General features: G+C 38.4%; 1 protein-coding gene across 2 annotated transcripts in view; it reads right to left on the minus strand.

The window, feature by feature from the left end:
- Positions 1 to 2,114: 2,114 nt before the first annotated feature.
- The window catches only part of TNPO1 (transportin 1), a 32,133-nt gene continuing 14,097 nt past the window's right edge, over positions 2,115 to 20,150 (minus strand). Inside the window, exons 9-25 of one of the 2 annotated variants that reach the window (XM_082191793.1) lie at positions 19,313 to 19,431; positions 18,824 to 18,884; positions 18,124 to 18,292; positions 17,190 to 17,342; positions 16,674 to 16,899; positions 15,668 to 15,839; positions 14,728 to 14,814; positions 13,704 to 13,811; positions 13,352 to 13,510; positions 13,179 to 13,266; positions 12,540 to 12,638; positions 12,279 to 12,374; positions 9,548 to 9,623; positions 8,639 to 8,738; positions 6,652 to 6,726; positions 5,991 to 6,133; positions 2,115 to 3,687 (exon numbers count right to left, since the gene is read on the minus strand). In XM_082191793.1, coding sequence (XP_082047919.1) covers positions 6,026 to 6,133; positions 6,652 to 6,726; positions 8,639 to 8,738; positions 9,548 to 9,623; positions 12,279 to 12,374; positions 12,540 to 12,638; positions 13,179 to 13,266; positions 13,352 to 13,510; positions 13,704 to 13,811; positions 14,728 to 14,814; positions 15,668 to 15,839; positions 16,674 to 16,899; positions 17,190 to 17,342; positions 18,124 to 18,292; positions 18,824 to 18,884; positions 19,313 to 19,431 — 1,896 coding nt within the window. In that variant the 3' untranslated portion in view covers positions 2,115 to 3,687; positions 5,991 to 6,025. Of the gene's footprint in view, positions 3,688 to 5,990; positions 6,134 to 6,651; positions 6,727 to 8,638; positions 8,739 to 9,547; positions 9,624 to 12,278; positions 12,375 to 12,539; positions 12,639 to 13,178; positions 13,267 to 13,351; positions 13,511 to 13,703; positions 13,812 to 14,727; positions 14,815 to 15,667; positions 15,840 to 16,673; positions 16,900 to 17,189; positions 17,343 to 18,123; positions 18,293 to 18,823; positions 18,885 to 19,312; positions 19,432 to 20,150 lie in introns of those variants that run through there. The other variant, XR_014212093.1, reaches the window with a different exon arrangement.

Genomic DNA, 20,150 nt, shown 5'->3' on the forward strand with positions numbered 1-20,150 from the left:
TGAGATAAAACTAGTATGAATATTTCTTATCCAAACAGCAACATAAGTTTCAGCTTTGGAAATCCTCTTACAAGTAGTATAAATCTAAATTACACAATATTTATGTAGCTTAAGTAATTCATGCTAATGCTAAATAAAAATTCAGAATTATCACAGTGTGTATCAATAGTGTTTGTTACAAAACTAAAATTACTTTTATGTTTCTTTTTAAAAAATCCTATTGGCTATGTATTTGAAAACATTATTCTATGCATGTTGCAATGACTGCACCCTTTTATGGCTGCTATCCTCAGCATACTTACTTGGAAGCAAGTCCCATTTTAAAGGAATAGAATTTGCTTCAGCGTAAACATGCCGAAGCATCAGGGTGCAACAAATAGGATCTATATCTTATAACTGATGTCTACACACCAATTTAGAAAACAAATCAAGCTTAAAAAAACTTACAAAATGTATCCATTCCCCTTAGTTTTAAAGAAATGAAATGAACATTAAGATACTTCTTTCCCTTAATAGTTAAAGTGTACCACTAGAAAACCCTATAATATTAGACAAGTTTAACTGCAAAAGAGATGCATTTAAAATGTTTTAAAATACACTTTCTGTTACCAACTTAGGTTGATCAGCAGCTTTATTCACTGTTAGAATCCTTCAAAGCAAGGGGGCCTTAGACATGAAAACAAAGGCATATATAAAAACAGTAAACACTGACCTCCTGAGGTTCCTACAACAAAAATATTCAAGTAGAAAATCTACATCACTTAGCAGCGGCTATTTCTGTAGTTTCGCACACTAAGCACTTTATTCACTGTGTAAGGAGCAGATTTAGTAAGCCGTGCTTGTAGCATGCCAAGAGGCAGAGAACACTGGAATGTAACAAAGACAAACTCACAAGTCTACCAGTATCAACATTCAGTCAACATTCAAATAACTGTCAAGACTACATGAAAAGATGCTTTATATATCCCATGATGCAATATAGTTGAATTACAATTGTTAGTGTTGTATCAGAGCTCTCCTCATCTCAAATTCTAACCCAAGAGGTTTCTGCAAATATGCTATACTTTACTCAGAATGAATATGTTTTGGTTTGCTATGAACTTAATAACAATAATTATCATTTTAACCACAATATTGCTTTCTTGTTTGATACTTTTCTGCCTGATCAACTAAGTCACAGTAGAACAGTCACTTCCTTCTACATTAACCCATGTAACAAAATTATATATATATATGTATATATATTTATGTAAGTGGCTACTTAACAGTTCAACTTCACAAGGGTAAAACAAATAAGTTTGTTTTAGAGAATTCCATATAGAAATTTTGGGCTAATGCTCTGTCTTCAGAAAGATTAATGCAAACCCTTGTCTAAGGCAAATTTCACCCTAAATAAATTTTCAGATTTCCTTTCTTAGGAATTGATGATTGGAAAGCTACAACTACAGTTTTCAGCCAAAAGAAAAGTTGTAGCTACTGACACAGCAAGTTAATTTTAAAGTAGATCACCACATGCAGTTTTATTCCAGTAGATTTCAAGACCTAGTAGCATTAATTCCATTCTTCATAGGCTTTCATATAGGACAAGTATTAAAAAGGTCATTTTCAAGCATGTTTAATCCACTCAAATTTGTAAAGAAAAAAAAAAGAGGAATGTGTAAGATTTATGCATGCTACCGTGCATCAAACAAAAATTTGAAGCCAGATTTCTTTAATTCACTCACACAAGATTGAACGTCAGTGCAATGGCTAAATCATCCAACAACCTTTATAAGAACCAAATCATGCAAAGTCAGACCCTGCAAAAACAGTTTTCCAGTAGTTGTTTTTGCAATGCAAAGATGAGAAGCAAAAATGTAAGGCGGCTGTTATGGCTTTTTTTCTTTTTTGCACAGATTAATTTTGCAGCACTTAAGGGAAAATGGAAATGTGTGGCTTTTGCCTCTGACCAGCAGAGTTATTGTCTCTCCATTTTCCTTTATCATCATGGGATATTCTTTATGCAATCTAAATTAATCACAACTTCCATTTTTTTTAATAGTAACACAAGATCAAGTGTACCAGTTAGGTTTTCACATTCACAGTACGTAAGAAAATACACATGGAAAGAAAAGTAAAGGGTTAACTTAACAAGGATTTATTCACAGGAATACAAGTGAGTAGAGGGGGTGGGGAAACAGAAAAGCTAAAAACAAATGAAATGAAGAGGATCCAAACCAACTTTCACTCTGTAGCTTTTAACTTGCACCATTGTGTCCTCTCTAGGATACAAAGGGCCACCAACTTGCGCCAATACAGTGTAGATACCCTGCTTTACATCCACCAAATTATGCATCTCTTAAGATCATACTTTGCGGAGGAGAAAATTATAGAAAGGTAATACGTTGGGTGGGAATAAACACTGAAATGTAGCAATCATGTTATCAGTTTTCTACCATTGTCTTTACGTGCCAACTAACATTTATGTAGCCTTTAAACAGGTCTTACCATGTTAAGTCATTTTTAGGTTTGATAAAAATCACTAGTATAACCATGCAGAAAGCACATCACACTGACAGCACAGAGGCAATACTTTGCACATCTATATCAGCTTTCCACATTGTGCAGGTTACACAATACAATATCAATCTTAATCCTAACAGATCCTAAAAAGATATTTTGAGGCCTAATTGTCACTACAGTATTTTATACCTATATTCCTAAGAAAAAATAAAATCCACAGAATCATAAAGGAATTTTAAATGCAGGGCTATACTGAATTGGTAAACTGCAACACAAAACTGGCGCAACATAAGTAAATGTATACCACTCTCACCCTTTGATGCAAGCATGCTACTTTCCCACTAAAAATACGCTTGATCACTATGATCCAAAATGCATGCCTGAACCTTAAACGGCACATTAAGAATTATGCCTTACTCTAGAAATTAAATCTAATGAAGTACAACCATCAAATCATATCCACTACCTTTGAAGTTTCAATGTTTTTTTTAAAAAAGGTTCACCTTTCTTCTCTAATGCCCCTCCCCCCACCCAAAAAAATGAAAAGGAGTGACTCATTTGGCATCTTGCAGGTTGCTTCATTTTGTTCAAGTTAACCTTTATTACTTTATTATGGGGTTATTTAAATTTGTACGCTGCAAGTGCCTGCTCCTAATACAGGCAGCAAGCTTTATTTTAACTGTACTAACTTCATTTGTTTAGTTCTTCATTAACATGCAACACCTAGGAATCCCATCAATATGAAACAATGCAGAAACCCCTTATTACGACACACCTTTTGCTCTCTGCAATCGCTACCCTTCGGTTTCCTTTATCGTGTCCACACAGTGTATTTCCTCTTTACATATCTCTATGGTTCAATTTTATAGTTTTCATTTTGGTACAGTTCCCCATAATATTGCAGAATGTGCTGTTGTAAATATATATTTATATATATATATTGAGCTTCTTCACATCCAGTGCAGAGTTGTAACAGGAGACAGACTTCCACCCACAAAAGCTCCAGATGTTAAAACATTTCCCAACATCGGCTTAATACAGTGACGGCAACACCTCCCTCCCGCCCCTCCCAGTAGGCTTGGGATTGTACTGTATTCCCTACTGGTTTACCCTTCCCCCCAGTAAAGGGTAACATTTTTTTCCCTGGGTGTCGAGGCTCCCTCCCAGTCTTCCAGACTGAAGGACCTGAAAGAAGCAAGCAAGTCACAGATTTAGTGTTCGGAAAGCAAGTGTTTTAAAATAATGTTATCACTAAATACACCACCATCTGAATACATAGTGAAAAATGCAAAGTAATTAAGTTAAAAACATAAGAAGCTGCCTTATGCAGAGACAAACCTTCAAGGTCCATCCAACTCAGTACTGCCTACACCAACTGACAGCAATTCACAAGCGTTTCAGCCAAGGGCCACTCCCAAACTTATCTGGAGATGCCAAGATGAACTTGGGACCTTCTGCATACATTAAGCCAGGCTTCCCCAACCTCAGCCCTCCAGATGTTTTGAGACTACAATTCCCATCATCTCTGACCCCTGGTCCTGCTAGCTAGGGATCATGGGAGTTGTAGGCCAAAAACATCTGGAGGGCTGAGGTTGAGGAAGCCTGCACTAAACTATGGCCCTTCCCCAATGTGAACCCCCAAGAGAAAGTCAGAGCAGTACTAATAGATTTAGAGTGATGTTCCATTTCCTTGCCTTCAGCTTTCCTTTTATTAGCAAATGGCAAGCAGTTTTCGCAGCTGGTACTCTCCTCTTTCTACTCCAAAGCCAGCTGAATTAACTTCCGAAGCGAAAGAAATCTCAGCAGAGAAACCATGCTGAGGCTGGACGGCCATGCACCATGGATGCTGTAGTTGAGATTCCTGTATTGAAGGAGGACTAATGACCCTCGGGGGGGGGGTACCTTCCAACTCTATGGTTCTATGCTCCTGAAGTAGATTCTTCTACATACTTTAAATCATTCTGGGTTTAAAACATCAGCTATGATGTTTTACTGAAAGCTCATACAATTGTGATGTTTATCCCAGACAAGCAACTGACAAAACTTCTAGCAGGATAGTTATAAAGCTATATGCAGAACTACTAGAATTAAGGTATCAGATATATTTCCCTCTATTTCAGCCCCTGCCAACAGACAGGGGGCAAATTCCATGTGATATGGACAAACTGTCACCCTGCTATCAATGATTGTATGTGAAGATGCCATAAATTTATTTCCTTGCTTGCAGCAAACAACCCTTCCTCACTTGGCAACAGTCCCTGTCCTTCCTGCAAAAGCCTTGATCTTCACCCCAAGTTCTCCAAGGAGTAAATGAGGGGTGTGGCTTCTCTTCCATGAGGTGGGACTTTGCAGGAAGAACCAGTAACCCTTCAGAAGAGACCATGGAAGAGGACAAGTAATGACCATTAATGGTTGGCAGTTTCACCTCCGCAACTCTTGCACTTCATATATGAACGCTGCTTTGTACCCATGCAAGGGTATGGAAGGTTCCATAAGGTAATTTTAAAATATGTGAAGTCAACAAAAAAAGCTTGCAGAAAAGAAGCTAGCTATAGGCTTAGCTTAGCTGAATAAAGAGAATGCTACTGCAGCAGTTTATGTCCTTTGGCGTGTTTCCATGAGAAGGAATTAACCTGGGGAACCTCCAACCCACAGGCCAGATTTGGCCTATCAGTCTTCCCCATCTGACCCATGAGGCTATTTTGGTCAAGCCGTGCTCACCTACCCTGCACCTGACATCAATGTGGAGCAGGCAAGGGTGGGGGCTCAGCCAAAAGGGGCTTTGCAGGCATGGTGATCTGCAGTGTCTGCAAAGCCCCTTGCACACCTTCCAAAGTGCTCACTGTTCTTGGGAGCTTCTGAAACTTTGTATAAAAGAAGATTGTACACCTGTGCATCAGCTGATAACTTGGGGTGGCCAATCTTGTGTGCTATAGGTGCTGAAGGGACCTGCACCTGCTCCGTTTGGCTGCACTTTGAAGTGCTGACTTCGGGACTTCAAAGCACCAAATCATTTGCCATGCTAGGTGATGTGTCCAATTTGGCCTGCAAGTAGTAGTGATTGGTGGGGCAGTACAGTGATGCTCACTTGCCTTCACCAGCCATCGCTGCCAATTGCAGAGAGAGGCTAGGTGCAGGTGACTCACTGAGGCAGTAGAGTTGTCAGATTAGCTGCACTGTTGTGCCCACACTATGCTGAGCTCCCCACCTCTCCCTCTCAGAAACTGACAGCAACACTTGGGTGTTTGGAAGGCAGATGAGCAACGCCATTCCGATAAGTGGGGCCGAAAAGGTTCCCAGCCCTGGAATAAATGAACAAACAAAGCCTACTAAATGAGTCTCCTCCATTAGCTGTTGCTAAATAGGTGAAGAGACGTGGTTATTTGAGGGAGGTTAAAGCTTCAGCTTATCCACCAGTCAACATACACAATACAGAACAGTCCATGCACTGGAAAAAGGGAGGAGCTTTTAAAGTCAACCCAGCTTACCCCTCATTATGGTACTGCAGCTTGAATACTTTAGGTTAAACTCCATAGTAAGCTGCAAGGCGTTCTTTTAAGGGAACAGGAAACTGGTCAGAGAAACGCCTCCAATTTTCATCTCCAACTTGATTTTTAAATCCATGAAGGATCTAAAGGGGAGTAGAAAGTTAAATGTTTTCTTCAAAGATCAACTGAAGAGTGACCATCTGATAACAGAAAACTAGATGCACATTGATAATGGTTACAGTGTTTGCAAAAAGTCACATACTAGACCCAAAACTTGTTAAAATGAGTTCTATTTGTGCCACAAATTTATCTGATTTACTATCTTCCTTCCTTCAAAAAGCCCAAGATTCTAGGCATATATTCATCTCTTCTTGCACACACATTCCATTCTCCAGCTGTTTTACTTAGAAAAGATCAAGGGGGGTAGTGATAGAACTGTGTGCGTTAACAATTCTTAGTTTCTGTAAGGAGCTATCAGGCTGTTGGAAATTGTAATGAATTCACCACTAACTATGAATGCTCAGATAGAAATACTGTAGAGCAATTTTTCAGAACACCAGAATAGGCTACATTCTTTTTGTGCCACTTTAAGTACACTCTAACTTCACATGTTCTAATAATACAGCCCCATGAAACAAAAAAATGTGAAATAACTCATTACCTTACAGAACATGTCTCGAAGATCATCTTTTGGGCTAATCCATGATGCAACAGCATCACAAAAAAATATAAAGTCCTGCAAAGGTTTTCAAAATGTGCAAATTAGAGATGAGTACTTACAAATGGGCATATTCTGCACAGAAATATCAGTGTAATTTAATTCTAGGGACCTATCGGCACCATACATTTAAATCGCCATGGCTTCCCTCCCACAGAATCCTGGGAACTGCAGTTTGTGAAGAGTGCTGAGAGCTACAATTCCCAGAGAATTTTAACTCTGTGAGGGGATGAGGAGCCTCCTTACAACTCTCAGCACCCATAACAAACAAATATTTTATTATATACAATAAAAATTCTGAAGCCTTTTGCACCTATGTCAAATTCCTTCTCCTGTATCCTTTTTATAGGGAACAGTAGCAATGATTTCAATAAGAAATCTGTGATCTGTATAAGCTTTCAAATGGGTGGCTGGGCTCCAGACAGTAACTCCAAGAACTTCATGTGAATTGTGAAACACATGCAAGGGCTTGGGTCAGGAGAATGGAGTTAGTTAAGAAGGTTAAAATGATCAATTGTGAGAAATGTGCAGGGTTCCTCTTTGTAGCACTTGATCTGGAAGCAAGTCCCATTGATGGTAAAAGAAAAGCTAAGCAATAAATGGTTTTAGAACTGAACTTAGCATCTAGCTTGACCCCACTGGAGGAGGAAGCAGGGGTTTCACAATTTGAACTTCCACTGTTTCCACCACTTCTTAAAAAGCAGCTGTCATGGGGGTAGGGGGATATTTTGACTCCCCAAAAAAAGTTTTCCTCAAGTTCTATCTTCTGCATCAAATTTATTCCTATTAGAAGCTGGTCTGAAGAATGCAAAATGTAAGATTTTAAATACTACAACTCCAGCTTTCTTGAGTTTTACTCATCATTCTAAAGAGAAAACAACACATCATCATATCACTAAATCACACTAACAGTTTGAAGTGTCCATTTTCAATTCTGGTATTTGAAATAGTATATACTCAGACCAAGCCATTAACAATGTATTTTGCAGTGACCAATCCACAGTGAAACAGACCAACACTTGAGGTTATTTGAAGCCAACTGGGACAAACATGTACGTATGTCTGTGGCAACAAAGTGATAGAAATAAAGGTGCTGACAGACTCACTATCTAGTTCTTGCTTACAGGTATTCTAGTCTGGCAATAATCTAAGAACTGTTATTCAAAAAGGGATTTGAATATATGTCGGCAAAACAATACCTCAGTAAAATAAAGACAGAGCAGAATTCCAGCATTTAATTTTTGCAAAACATTTATGCAGAGCCAAGAATAGAGTACCATTTTCCCCACAAGAAAACTATCTGCTTATCTAGGATATGACATAATCTTCAACTGAGTGGAGATCTTATCCACTCTATGAATGTACTTTGGGCAGTTTCTTATTTTTCCAAAATACAGCAATCTCAAAAGTGGCTACCATGAGTAACAGAATTAAGAGGGGGTAGCTTCCTGAGGCATTTTGGAGAATCATTATTGGTTTGATCCAACACTGTGTGAGTGCAGTTCTGCTCATGCAATAGGACCACCACTTTGCCTCCTTCAAAATTTGTTCTGGATAGTCTCCCAGTCCTTAAAACAGATTTTGGGTGTGTGCAAGTTACTGCAGTGGGGAGGAAAGGAAGGTGAAGTCCCACTGCGCAAGGAGAAACCCCTTCAGCTTGTGTGTGAACACCATTGGTTTCATCCCATATGCACAGTTTAAATCTGATATCTAAATATGATGATGTGACATGGGGCAGAGGATCAAATTTTAGACCACACGTCTGGCTTAAAGGGTCCTACCAATCTCTGATCCTCACTTTTTAATGTCTCCCGGCACAGTACTTTGGGCAGTATGTGTCTTGATTTTTTCCTTAAAACACACACCACCCCCTCAATTATTATCTGCAGCCAATGGGGCGATGTGTTCATCTAAGCCAATCAAGACTTACTTGGACTACTCCACTTGGATTGACAGTGATCATGGTACAAATTCCACGGAATGCTGAATCTTTTTCTTCATTATCCCTTATGTTTCTGAGAGAGGTGCACCTATTAAAACAAAGAACAAAGGATTAGATTAATCTCTGCATCCAACTTTAGCTGGTATTGTATTTGATGGAATAAGTGTCCCAATGAAGCTTAAGGACCATACAACACATAACGTCAGGTTTTTTACTTTGTACCCCTACTTTGTACACTTTCAACCTGATTTGAAACCCATAGAATTTTATAGATGCCAGATCAGCCAATTTCAAATTCTTTCTTGTAGTGCACAAGTGACCTATATTCCATTAAATACCTCTATCTATTTTCTGCATTGTATCATTATTAGCTTTCATCGCTAAAAGCAGCGTATACTGCCACAGTATGAAGTCTATCAAATACCAGGAACAGAACATCTCTCCCTTGTTTACAGCAGCAAGCAAGCTATTTTGGTACACGTTTATAAACATATATTTCAGACAGCAAGTCAAATCGCAAATGAGTTTGAAGTAATGTAATGCGATGTTTTAACGTTTTATGCTATTTGCATGCACATAATCATACTGGTGGATTTTTAAAAATGCTTTTAATAATCAAGCTTTAACACATCAAGCATGTGACAATCTTATCCCATGCATTAATTAGTTGTTAGCCACAACATGAAATATATACATGACGGTACTGCTAAAAAAACTCACAAACCTGATAGGACAAGATTAGTCACATGGTTGGCAATGATTAAGAATAGTGATTTTTGTAACCAACTGAAAAGTATATCTAGAAGTGAGATAGAGAGAGGAAAGAAAGGAAGGAAGAAAGAAAGAAAGAAGAAAGTGAAGAAAAAATGAATAAAAAAAAGATTGAATAATACACACCAGGGTCTTATAAACTGCTGTAGCATGGGGGCCACCTCTTGAGGACAAACGTAACCAAGACGACCAATTGTTATTGCTAAGGTAACGCAATCACGGTTATACACCACCAAACGCCAACCAAGACATGAGCAAATGAGGGGGGAAGGAGAAAAATAAAGAAAAAACAACAAATAACTCAGAAACAGAAACCAACAGAACCTGTGTATGATAATAACATAAGATTTCACCAGTGCTGTTCATTACCACCCCTAAAAATAAGGGGTAGCAAATGTGGCATACTATTTGGAGGAGGGGGAAAGGAATTAAGCGAATGAGAGAACACCAAAAGCACAAATTAAAACCCAAATGCTCAGTTTAAATAATATGCTTCAAACTGTGACAACGCTATTTAATCAAAAGGTATTTTGAGTCACCTTTAGTAACAAGTGACTGTTATTTATTACACTGAGTTGCTAGCCCATTTCTCAGGGTTAAAAACCCACAGCTACTTAGCTTCCTTGAAAGAATACTATTTGTAATTGCATTTTAAACGGCAGATCTTAATTTTAAAATCAAAGTAACATAAACTTTTAACATTTACGATTTTCCAGGGAAAAAAATGGAATTCTATTCATAACATTCAAAGAATTATTTTAAAGATAAAAGCTAAATTCAGCAGGAACCAGGGGTTGTATTAGCTTTTCATTACAAGATAAGGCAGCTTTTAATTTTATTATCTAACGATTCAACAATTGCCAGAATTAATCTCTGAAGTCAAAGATCCTGCATAAGTATGAAGGGATCTGTTCAGTGTGAACTGATCTGTCAGGCCCCTGGCCGTTCACGTGAAGAGGCTGCTTGGACGGTGACCCTGTGTGGCTTTAATGGTGTTCTCTCAACTCGCAGAGTAATTCTTCAGAAAAGGGAGAGTGTGGGTATGTTTAAGGATTATTTGAAGCAAACTACATGAATACTAAAATCCAGCAGATTCATATGAAGCAGAGAAGCCTATGCTTAAAAGACATTGTGCAACACTCCAGAACAGGCATTTGTGAACAATCTCATGAACACATGCAATAAAGCAGATGATGCTCTTTTCACTATGAGATTTGGTGTAGGATATGCCAACACTATAAAATGGAATTATAATTAATACAGCTAAAATAAAATATTTGGCTTTGTTTTCCAATTATTTATTGTGCTATACATGAATCAGCCTCTAATATTAACAATTCCAATCCTACCATTAACTAGGGATGTTATAGTAGTGGATTTCCTGTGTCAGCAAGGGACTGACCTACATGACCTTTGAGATCCCTTCCAATGCTATGGGCTACAAGGTTTTCTGTATGCTTTTGCCGCAACACTCATTCAATTCCCATTAGAATTATATTCCCATTATTTAGAGAATAATGGAAATGATGTACTGGTTGAGAATACAAAGTGGAATTTAGACCACAAAGCCTGTTATTTTGGGCAAGTACTCTTACAGAGTTCATTTCTTAAGCAGCCATTCAACATAAGAAGTCAATTAGGAAAAGCGCTATAATGTTAAAAGGTGCTAGTTTTGGTAGATCGATGGTAGATCTGCATTGAGATTTCAAGTATGACAACATCCTACAGTATAGACCAGAATATCCCACAACAAACCTAAAGTACAACACATTCAACATTTATCTGTAGTATCAGCCTTTTGGGTATTTACAACTAATATTTAGAAGTTATGGTGAGGGATCAAATGTCTCTTAACTTCTGCACTGTGTAAAAAGCAAGCACTACAGGTAATGTACCAATGACCATAAAGAAAATGTATAGGTGTCACTCCCAGTTATTGCCAGGAGACTTCTCTGAGTTGTTCCACAACACACATCATGTGTTTGCAAACGTACTGTGAATAGTGCAATACATAATGTGCCAAATTACCATGTAGCTTATCTTCCAGTTTAACATAAAATATACAGTTACGGTCTTTGCACTCATTGCTAGATATTTAACAAACATGCACAGAATACCTGACTCCCACCCACAGCCGTGAAGGCAATGGCCAAGTTATCAATGTCTAGACTGAAATTCTGGTAACCATTCATTTTCACTTAAGACTGTAACTGTAAATCTGCATTCATAGGCTTAGTATCACTGGTATCAGATTACAGTGCAGACAGAGATAGTCAGAGATAGTCAGAGATGACAATTAGCATTTTTCAGAAAATGAAAAGCTCTTTTAAAAAAGAAAAAAAGAAACACACACAGAACATGCTTTCTACTAGCACAGAACAAGCCTCAAACTCAATTTTAAAGGGTCTTTTAATCTTCAACCAATCTGCAATTTCTAAGGTCTCCATTTAAGAGCATGCTATATTTAATAAACTATGTAACAAGTTAGCAAGATATATATAATATATGATAGTCAGCTACTCTTTTTTTTTAATAGCAGTTTGCTTGCATCCTCTTGCCAGCTATAGTTAGAAGCCTTCTGTAAATTAGCTATGTGCACAGAACACACATACAATTTGTACAAAAAAGGATGTCAAATTCTATGCTACGTTTAAGTCCTTAATCAATAGCATCTGCTAATTGAAAATTAAATCTGTTTAATTTGACACTTAATTGCAAGGCTGAGGTTTGCAACACCATCCAGAGTTGCTTTTGCTTTAAAACTGATGCAGTTTACCTACAACTCTCTGAATAGTCTGGTTTACAAACAGACATCTGCATAACTTCATTCACTGCAAAGAGTTCAGTTGTAGGGTACCTGTGTTTTCTAACAAAGTCTTTGGTGTGTTGGGTCTGTTAATGATTTCTACAAGCTGGTGCAAGACCATAGGAATATAAGGCTGCATCTCTATACCTAGAAAGAAAGAAAAAAACACATAAAACAGTTCATTAAAAACCTGAACATCTGCTTTCATAACAGGTACATAAGTGCAATTGAACACCAGAATTTACAACTGGTAAAAAATTTAATCTATACCATGCAAAATCCAAACTATAACTTTAAAGAAGCAAACCTTACCCATCTGAATAGAAATTTCTCCAATTGCCCACGTGGCGTTGTTACAGACAGAAATGAACTCTGGGTTAAGGTTGGTTCCTAAAATTGGCATGAAGTCAGCTGAAAAGAACATAAGCCACACTGTTAAAACTCTCCCACAACTAGAACTTCACACAAATGTTCAGTTTCATGTAACATCAGCAGAAAACCCATGTGAAGGACAATCACTTTTTCTTAGCCAGAAACTCTTCCTAGGCATAAGAAACTCCTGGTACAGCCCAATAAGGTTAAATTCAATTCCACTGCAAGCAAGGGACTTCAGCTACCAATTTGCGTGGGATGCAGATATAACCACAAGTGTTCGATGAAACAAAAAAAAGCAGCTTTAGACATTCCCAACATTTTGAACAGGATCTTCTGCTATAAAGTAAGCATGTGTTTACTAGGCACTGCCTAGCCAGAAAAAAGGTCCTGGAGGAAAAGTTCTACATCAAACTTAGATGGCAATAATATGTTCTCTTTTGTACCATAAACCTGTTAGGAAAAAACCAAAACTTTCAAAATTTCCCTTTACACATAGAAGGAGCATTTCTAGTTACAATGATGCCATGCATGGACAAGATTCCAAATTTGAAGAATTTGCCTTGCTAAATCACATACCAATGCATGGCTTCACATGTTGAAAACATGCCTTTGTCAGATCGCCCAGCAAGGCAAAAGAACTCTGTCGTACCTCGGGCATTTTATCCTAAAAGAAAGAAACAGAAGTAAGTTTGTGTTTTTAAGCATTCTATTTCAAAAGCAAGGCAGAAGAAGGGGATTATTTGCCTCACCTGCATGCACTGGTACATGAGTGTCAGGATATTGCTCCGAGCCACCAGCTGTTCAATGTTGCCACCGAGACCTTCCGCTAAACCACTAAGTAAATCAAGAGCCACAATCATGAAGTCTTTATCTGGAGCTTCGTACTGGTCTGGCTGAGCATTGTGCAACTGTAATAAAAACACACAGTTGGACACTGCTTAAAAGGCTTAATTACGCGACATACAATGAACCATTTTTGCTATTAACATTATTTTAAGTAGGTGAAATAATATTACAAATCTCTCCAGAAAACAAGCTTCACTTAAAATGCAACTGAAGATAATTTCCCCCATCCTCTAAAGGCCAACAACAGAAAAATACCATGGCTTGTGCAAGAGTCTTCTGTACCAGATTTACACAGCGCTGGTACACAGGTTCACAGTATGGAAGGAAGCCAGATTGCAAGGCAGTGGCAACCGAAGATAGGCACTGAAATACCAAAGAAAGAGTAGTGAGTATCAAGGATATTCAACTGATATGAGCTTTCAACTGCAGGCATGCATGTTTGCTACAAACAATTTCTTTTAGAAAGGCCGACTTTTTGAAGTACATGAACTGCAGAATTAAGGAACTTCATAACAGTGTGGCCAGGGTTCCAGCTTTGGCCATGCCAAGACCCATGCAATTACCAACATCATTAATTCCTACAGCTCAACCCTATGTGTCCTTCCCTCAAAATATATCCTAATGAGCTCAATGCATTCTGATACACATATAGTCAATAATCCCACCAAGTCGGAATGGGGTTTATTCCTAAGTAAGGGGGTGTAGAATTATAAATGGGAATAGAATTAATCTCCCAGGAGAAGCTTCCCTCTCTTGCGTATATGAAGGAAAACTGCAAAACTATTAGTGAGCAGCTGGAGGAGGAGAGGATGAAGAAAGAGCTGTGAGTGGAGGGGGCCCCTTTCCCCCTCTTCTGGACTCCCTGCAAAACTCAACAAACCTGCTTTATCCGGAACTGGGTGTGGAGAGTGCAGCTGAACAGAAAACAGCTGTGGGGGAGCTTGAGGGAGTAGCACCCACCTTGGGCCTGTCCCTAAAAAACAAGTCTAGAGTGAGAGACTAGAGTGATGTCTGCTGTTTCCAGGAACTCTTCCCATTGAGAGACTATTGTGGGTGAGCTGAGAGTTTACTTGGACCCTCGGCAGCAACCCAGAGGCTGAGAGTGTCAGAAGGAAAATGAGTGTGTGTGTGTGTGTGTGTATGAAACATTTTTATATGTGACTGTGGATTTTTGTAATATTTTGTTTAAGTTGTCTGTTGTTGCTTCTTTTTTTGTACGCTGCTTAGAGATATTTTTAATATATTAAGCGTTAAAGAAATTAAATAATCAATCAATTACCTCTAATAAAGGGAAAAGATCTTTATCTTCATCCTTCAACATGTTCCATTTCTGGATTAATGGAGGCATAAGCATCTGAATATATTCCTAAAGACAATGAAATAAAATGACACATTTAAGTAAGCCATTGTAAATTCCATTAAATCCAACATTGTTTCCACTTCAAACATGTGACACCGTTTTTCAAAAAATCCAGTGACTCCCAAAAAGGAGTGTCATCCTTGGTCTGGAGACTCCCAGATTCAAATCTCACTCCATAAGAAAGATCACTGGGTAATCACTAGCTCTCAGTCTAACCTACATGACAGGAATGTTGAAAGGAGAAAGTGCACAAGTTCCAGCTTGTCAATATCTTCCATAATTTGTTGTGCCCAGAACTGGACACAGTACTCCAGGTATTGTCTGAGCAAGGCAAAATAGAATGGTACTATTGCTTCCCTTGTTCTGGACACACAACTTGGTGCAGACTATAATAGAATTAGCCTTTTTTGCTGCGTTGCTGCATTACATTGTTGACTCATGTTAGCTTGTGGTCTACTACGACCCCCAGATCCCTTTCACCTGGCAATCCAGGTGTCCCCCATCTTATATTAGTGAAGCTGGTTCTTCCCACCAAAGTGTAGAACCTTACATTTGTTGCTACTGAAATTCATTTTGTTAGTTTTAGCACAGTTCTCCAATTTGATGAAGAGAGCACCACAGATTTCATAACATTTCATAACAAACAGAAAGGAAGCAATATTCAGGCCAGTGAAAGATATGTTGAAATTTTGTTAAAGGATGATGGGGCAAATTGCTTGGTACTTAGACAATGGAGTGTGTTGAAATATTCCCGCTTGCAACACACCAAAGTAAGGAAATAAACCTCTAGAATGTAGGACTAATTAAGAGGTGAACAAAATTATCAGTTTAATCTGAATTAAAGGATAACAATACTTACTGGTTTGTTTAGATGATGGCCTACAGAATCTGCTAAAGTTCCTATGGCATCGTAAAGAATGAGCAGATTCTTATGCTGGTATTTACTAAATGCGAAGACCAGAGTATCAAGTATATAAGCGAGATAAGGAACAAGTTCTGTACAAGCCTCCTCTTCTAGAGTAGCAAAGGCACTAAGAAGCAAAACAAAAATTTAGTATGCAGAATTAGAGAATGCACTCCTCTCTTTGAGACAAACTTTCACAGCTTTTTTAAAAAGGTCACACGGGGGGGGGGGGGACCATTCTGGTAAGATGCACTGGAAGTTGGCTTTGCATTTATTTTCACAGGTCATAACACCTCTGAAGATGGAGAAACCCTACTTTAAACTGAAGTAAAGATTTTGCTCATCACCCAAGTATCTGATTAAAGTACCTGGCCAAGGTAGTCATATTTTGTCCGGTTTCACATTAAATTGTATTTCAGTGAAATACTGTTCTATTGTATTTCAAAATTCTTTCTTGCTTTGGGATTGTGTGAACAATGAAGAGAGGGTAGCAAATTATTTTAATAAATAAAACAAACCATAAACCTGAAGGGTTTTCAAAAGTCCCCAAGTTTCCAAGTAAAAGCTAGGCTCCAAAGGTACGGAAATCCAAAAGTGCTAGAGGGTGTGATGGGTTACTTGAATGTGCTTCTGGATTAAATTCTTAAAATAATACCTAGAACAGAACTTGCTGACTTGACAATACACAGCATTCATGTTCTGTGCAAAGTGATAATCAGTGACAAATGTTATCATTCCCACAAAAAAATTAAATAAAAGCAGCTACAACAAACAAGGGTATTTAGAACAGAAGAGACAACTTCCTCTTTCTGGGGGGACAACTTCAAAAATAAGATGTTTGTCTAGACTAATGAAAAGCTGTTCAAGATCAAACAGAATATTGCAGCACAATAAAAAGGGTTTCACATCTTCACCCTGTTCTTTGAGGACCACCGGCAATACTTTTATGACTCTGACCTACCTGCAGGCAGCTTCTTGTACTCTCTTGTTGCTATCCAGGATGCGCTTTAGCAACTCAGTCATTAATGGCTTCAAGTACGTGTCTGGGGGTTGACTGACTACCCAGTGTGCATAGCGGCTAAGAGTCCAGCAAGTAATGGAGCGCACAAGAGCCTTTTTATCAGAGAGGCACTGAATAAGGTGAGGGATTAGCTCAGGAAGATATGGAATCATACCCTGCATACAACCTGTAAAAATAGGTTACAAATTAGATATGCCTAGCAGAATCTGCCCTCCATACACACACAAAGGAGTGAAGCCAGCATGAAAAAACAATCCATAATATTAACAAACTTCCAGGAGGCAACGTATTTTAGCAAACACAAGTGGTGGCTGTTGCCCACTGGGGATGGTGGAGAGAACAAGGTAAGAAAACAACAGGGCAGATGCAACTAACAACAGGTGGCGTTTGGGGCAGGAAGAGACAGAGATCACAACAAGCAGACAGCCTGCTTGAGGGGGGAGAGTACTGACTAACCTTCAGCAATTGCTCCTAGTACTAGGATGCCTGATTCTTTCACAACCCACTCTGGATGGAAAAGCAGTTCTTTTAGAAGGGGCAAAATGTGTGGCAGCAATTCATCGCGGAATACATTGGCAAGGACATCAAGGGCAGCAGCTGAACACTTCCCTAAAATAGATACACAAACACACATTTAATACACCTGAGACACATTTTAGTCATAAAATTTCAACTCAATCCTACGTTCGTATTAATTGTAGGCCACAAAAGCTTTATAGAATAATCAAAACAAAATCATTCCATGAATATTATCAGGAGGTTTAACTGCTCAATTAGTTTTCATTACAGCATTCATGAAGGCAATTCACAAGATGTGCAACATGTTTTGAATGCTTTTATTGAATCACATCTGAGTAACACTCAAGACATGTATTAGGTAACAGAACTTTTTGAAAAGCTTGAAAAGCTTTATTTGCTCAACTGTGAGCATGATTTCCTAAAAAGGCCCTCAAACCCCCTTTAATTTCAATAGGGTTTGTACTTCATAAATGTTTTTCACCCCTTTTACTGAAAAGCTGCAACAGCTGCAAAAATCCAGAACAAATATTCTACTTGTGCTCAGTGACTGATAAATTACAAGTACAGAACAAAATCCAGAGGACTTTTTAAAAACCAAGTTAAGGGAATTTTTACAAAGTTGGCATTATAACTTCAGAACAATTGCTGAATAGGTGAACAATTGCTGAACAATAAAATAAGGACAGTTGGTAGACTCTTAATCACAGGGTTGTGGGTTTGAGTCCCAAATTATTATTAAGACACATTGGGCAAAAGACTCCTGCACTGCAGGGAGTTGGACTCGATGACTTGCAGAGTCCATTTCAAATCTACAATTCTATGAATTCACCACATAAATATTTTGACTGCACAGTATTTTACATGGCCTTACTTAAATTCCAGTCAGAAATAGTATCATCGTCATCCAGCTCATCCTCTTCCTCTTCCTCCTCTTCAATGCCATCTTCCTCGTGCTGCTGTGCTACCGTCCGTGAACGGTGAAAGCGGGGCCTTATATCTTGCTCACTATCTGGGATAGCTTCATCTTCTTCAACATCTCCCTGTAATCAGAAACCAAAGTGGCAAAGAGCCTATACATGCTGAAGTAACGTCAGTGTATTCGTTTTTGTACTATCAGTGCAGAGCTGAGACTTCAACATTATGTTACATGCCCTAAACCTCTGGGCACTGGGGTAAAGTAAAAGTGTGATTTAAATCTATTTGCAAGATGAAGGTGGACTTCTGAGTTTACAACATATAAGCACAAACTGGCGTATTTCCAAAAACTGATCTTACTCTGGAAAATACAGCTTGCCTTATATTTTAGCTTCATAGCCACCCTGCACCCAATCCCATTGTTTAACTCAGTGCACTGAGTCTTCCCTTCATAGCCCGTGAACCAACAAGTGGGAAGGCTGCAAAAACCAGCAATGTTGCAACCAAGCAGTCAGAGTCCACAAATAACTGAGAGTTGTTGAATGTTGCGTATGTTGCAGTGTATATTGCGCATGTTAAAGGCAAACATTGTAAGAGTATCTAATATAAGGGACAGTGGCATATCTTCAACAAATGAGGGGGGAAATCATGCTTACCTTCAAGAGAATTATATCTATCTCTGAGTATTTCATGCCATTTACTAACACAGGTATCAACCTAAAGAGAAAGGACATTTCTTGAATATCAGCTGGTTTGCAGCTATACATTTTCAATTGCCTCCAATAAAATATGGAGGTATCCAGGAAGCATTCACTGAGGCATCTGTGGCTTCTGAGCCTCTAGCACTTACAGGGACACCCCCCTTCAACCCCACTTGAAAGCATAAGATTTCAGCAGCCTTGAATACATCCCCAGTATTAATAAGGTGTGCGAGTTATCTTCCTTGCACACACTGAAACACCACCAAGGTATACCAATGATCACTCTCAACTATGCTGCCATCAATGCAAAAGAATGTATATGTTTTATACGTGGATTCTTGCCTCTGTTCCCAAAATCTATTTTTTAAAAAAGACACTGAAAGCATGATGCAAATAAATTCTGAATCCATATAATTATGGAGGGTGGGAGTAGGATCAACTTACTTGGTAAGATGCCGACACAGAACATCTTTACAAATTGGCTGTTCAGCCAAAGTCAGCCAAAACTCACAAGCCTCCAAAGCCACATTTTCATCTTGGTCCTGAGTCCTTTGTAGCATATACTACACACAATGACAAGGGAATAAAATGGCACAGGTGTCAGTTTCTTTGTAAATGTGATCTAATTAAAAAGAGTTTAAAGTAGCAATCCACCACCAATGGGGTTGCTTACAAAAGTGTTTTTTTTTTAACTGAAAGTACCAGATAAGCATGAACACCACAGTTAATTCATTCTTTCCCATTGCACTGACTGACCCTTTATGATAATATTTTTGTGCTCAAGCTCAGATTTCACAAACAGCTAACCATGTTGGTAGTGTGTGTGTTCCTAGATTATTCCGCTTCCCCTAGATTTGCATGTTTCCTGCATGATCATTTAAACCAGTAAACACTGTAGATGTAGATTAGTGTTAATTTGAAAATATGTAGTACCACAGGATTGTTTTACAAACTGATTTGCTTGGCAGCTACCTAGTGTTGACATTTCCAAGTCTGAGAAAGTGCATTCTTTACTTGGGACTGGTCACATGTATGAGAAAGACATAAGGAAACCCTTAAGGGGAATTAAAATCTTATGAATAACTAAATAATTTTCTCCATGTCACTCCCAGTGTCCAGAAAAGGTATTCCCATGATTGTAGGAATGTTTGCTAATCACTGCAAACTGTATCAATATACAGAGCAGTTCATAATGAGATTTCTCCATGTGATCCTATACCATAGCTACCAACTTTTCCCTTTTTTAAGGGAAATTCCCTTATTCTGAATAGGATTCCTCGCA

The sequence above is a fragment of the Podarcis vaucheri genome, assembly GCF_965113315.1.
Source record: "Podarcis vaucheri genome assembly, chromosome: 11".
Classification (NCBI taxonomy): Eukaryota; Metazoa; Chordata; class Lepidosauria; order Squamata; family Lacertidae; genus Podarcis; species Podarcis vaucheri.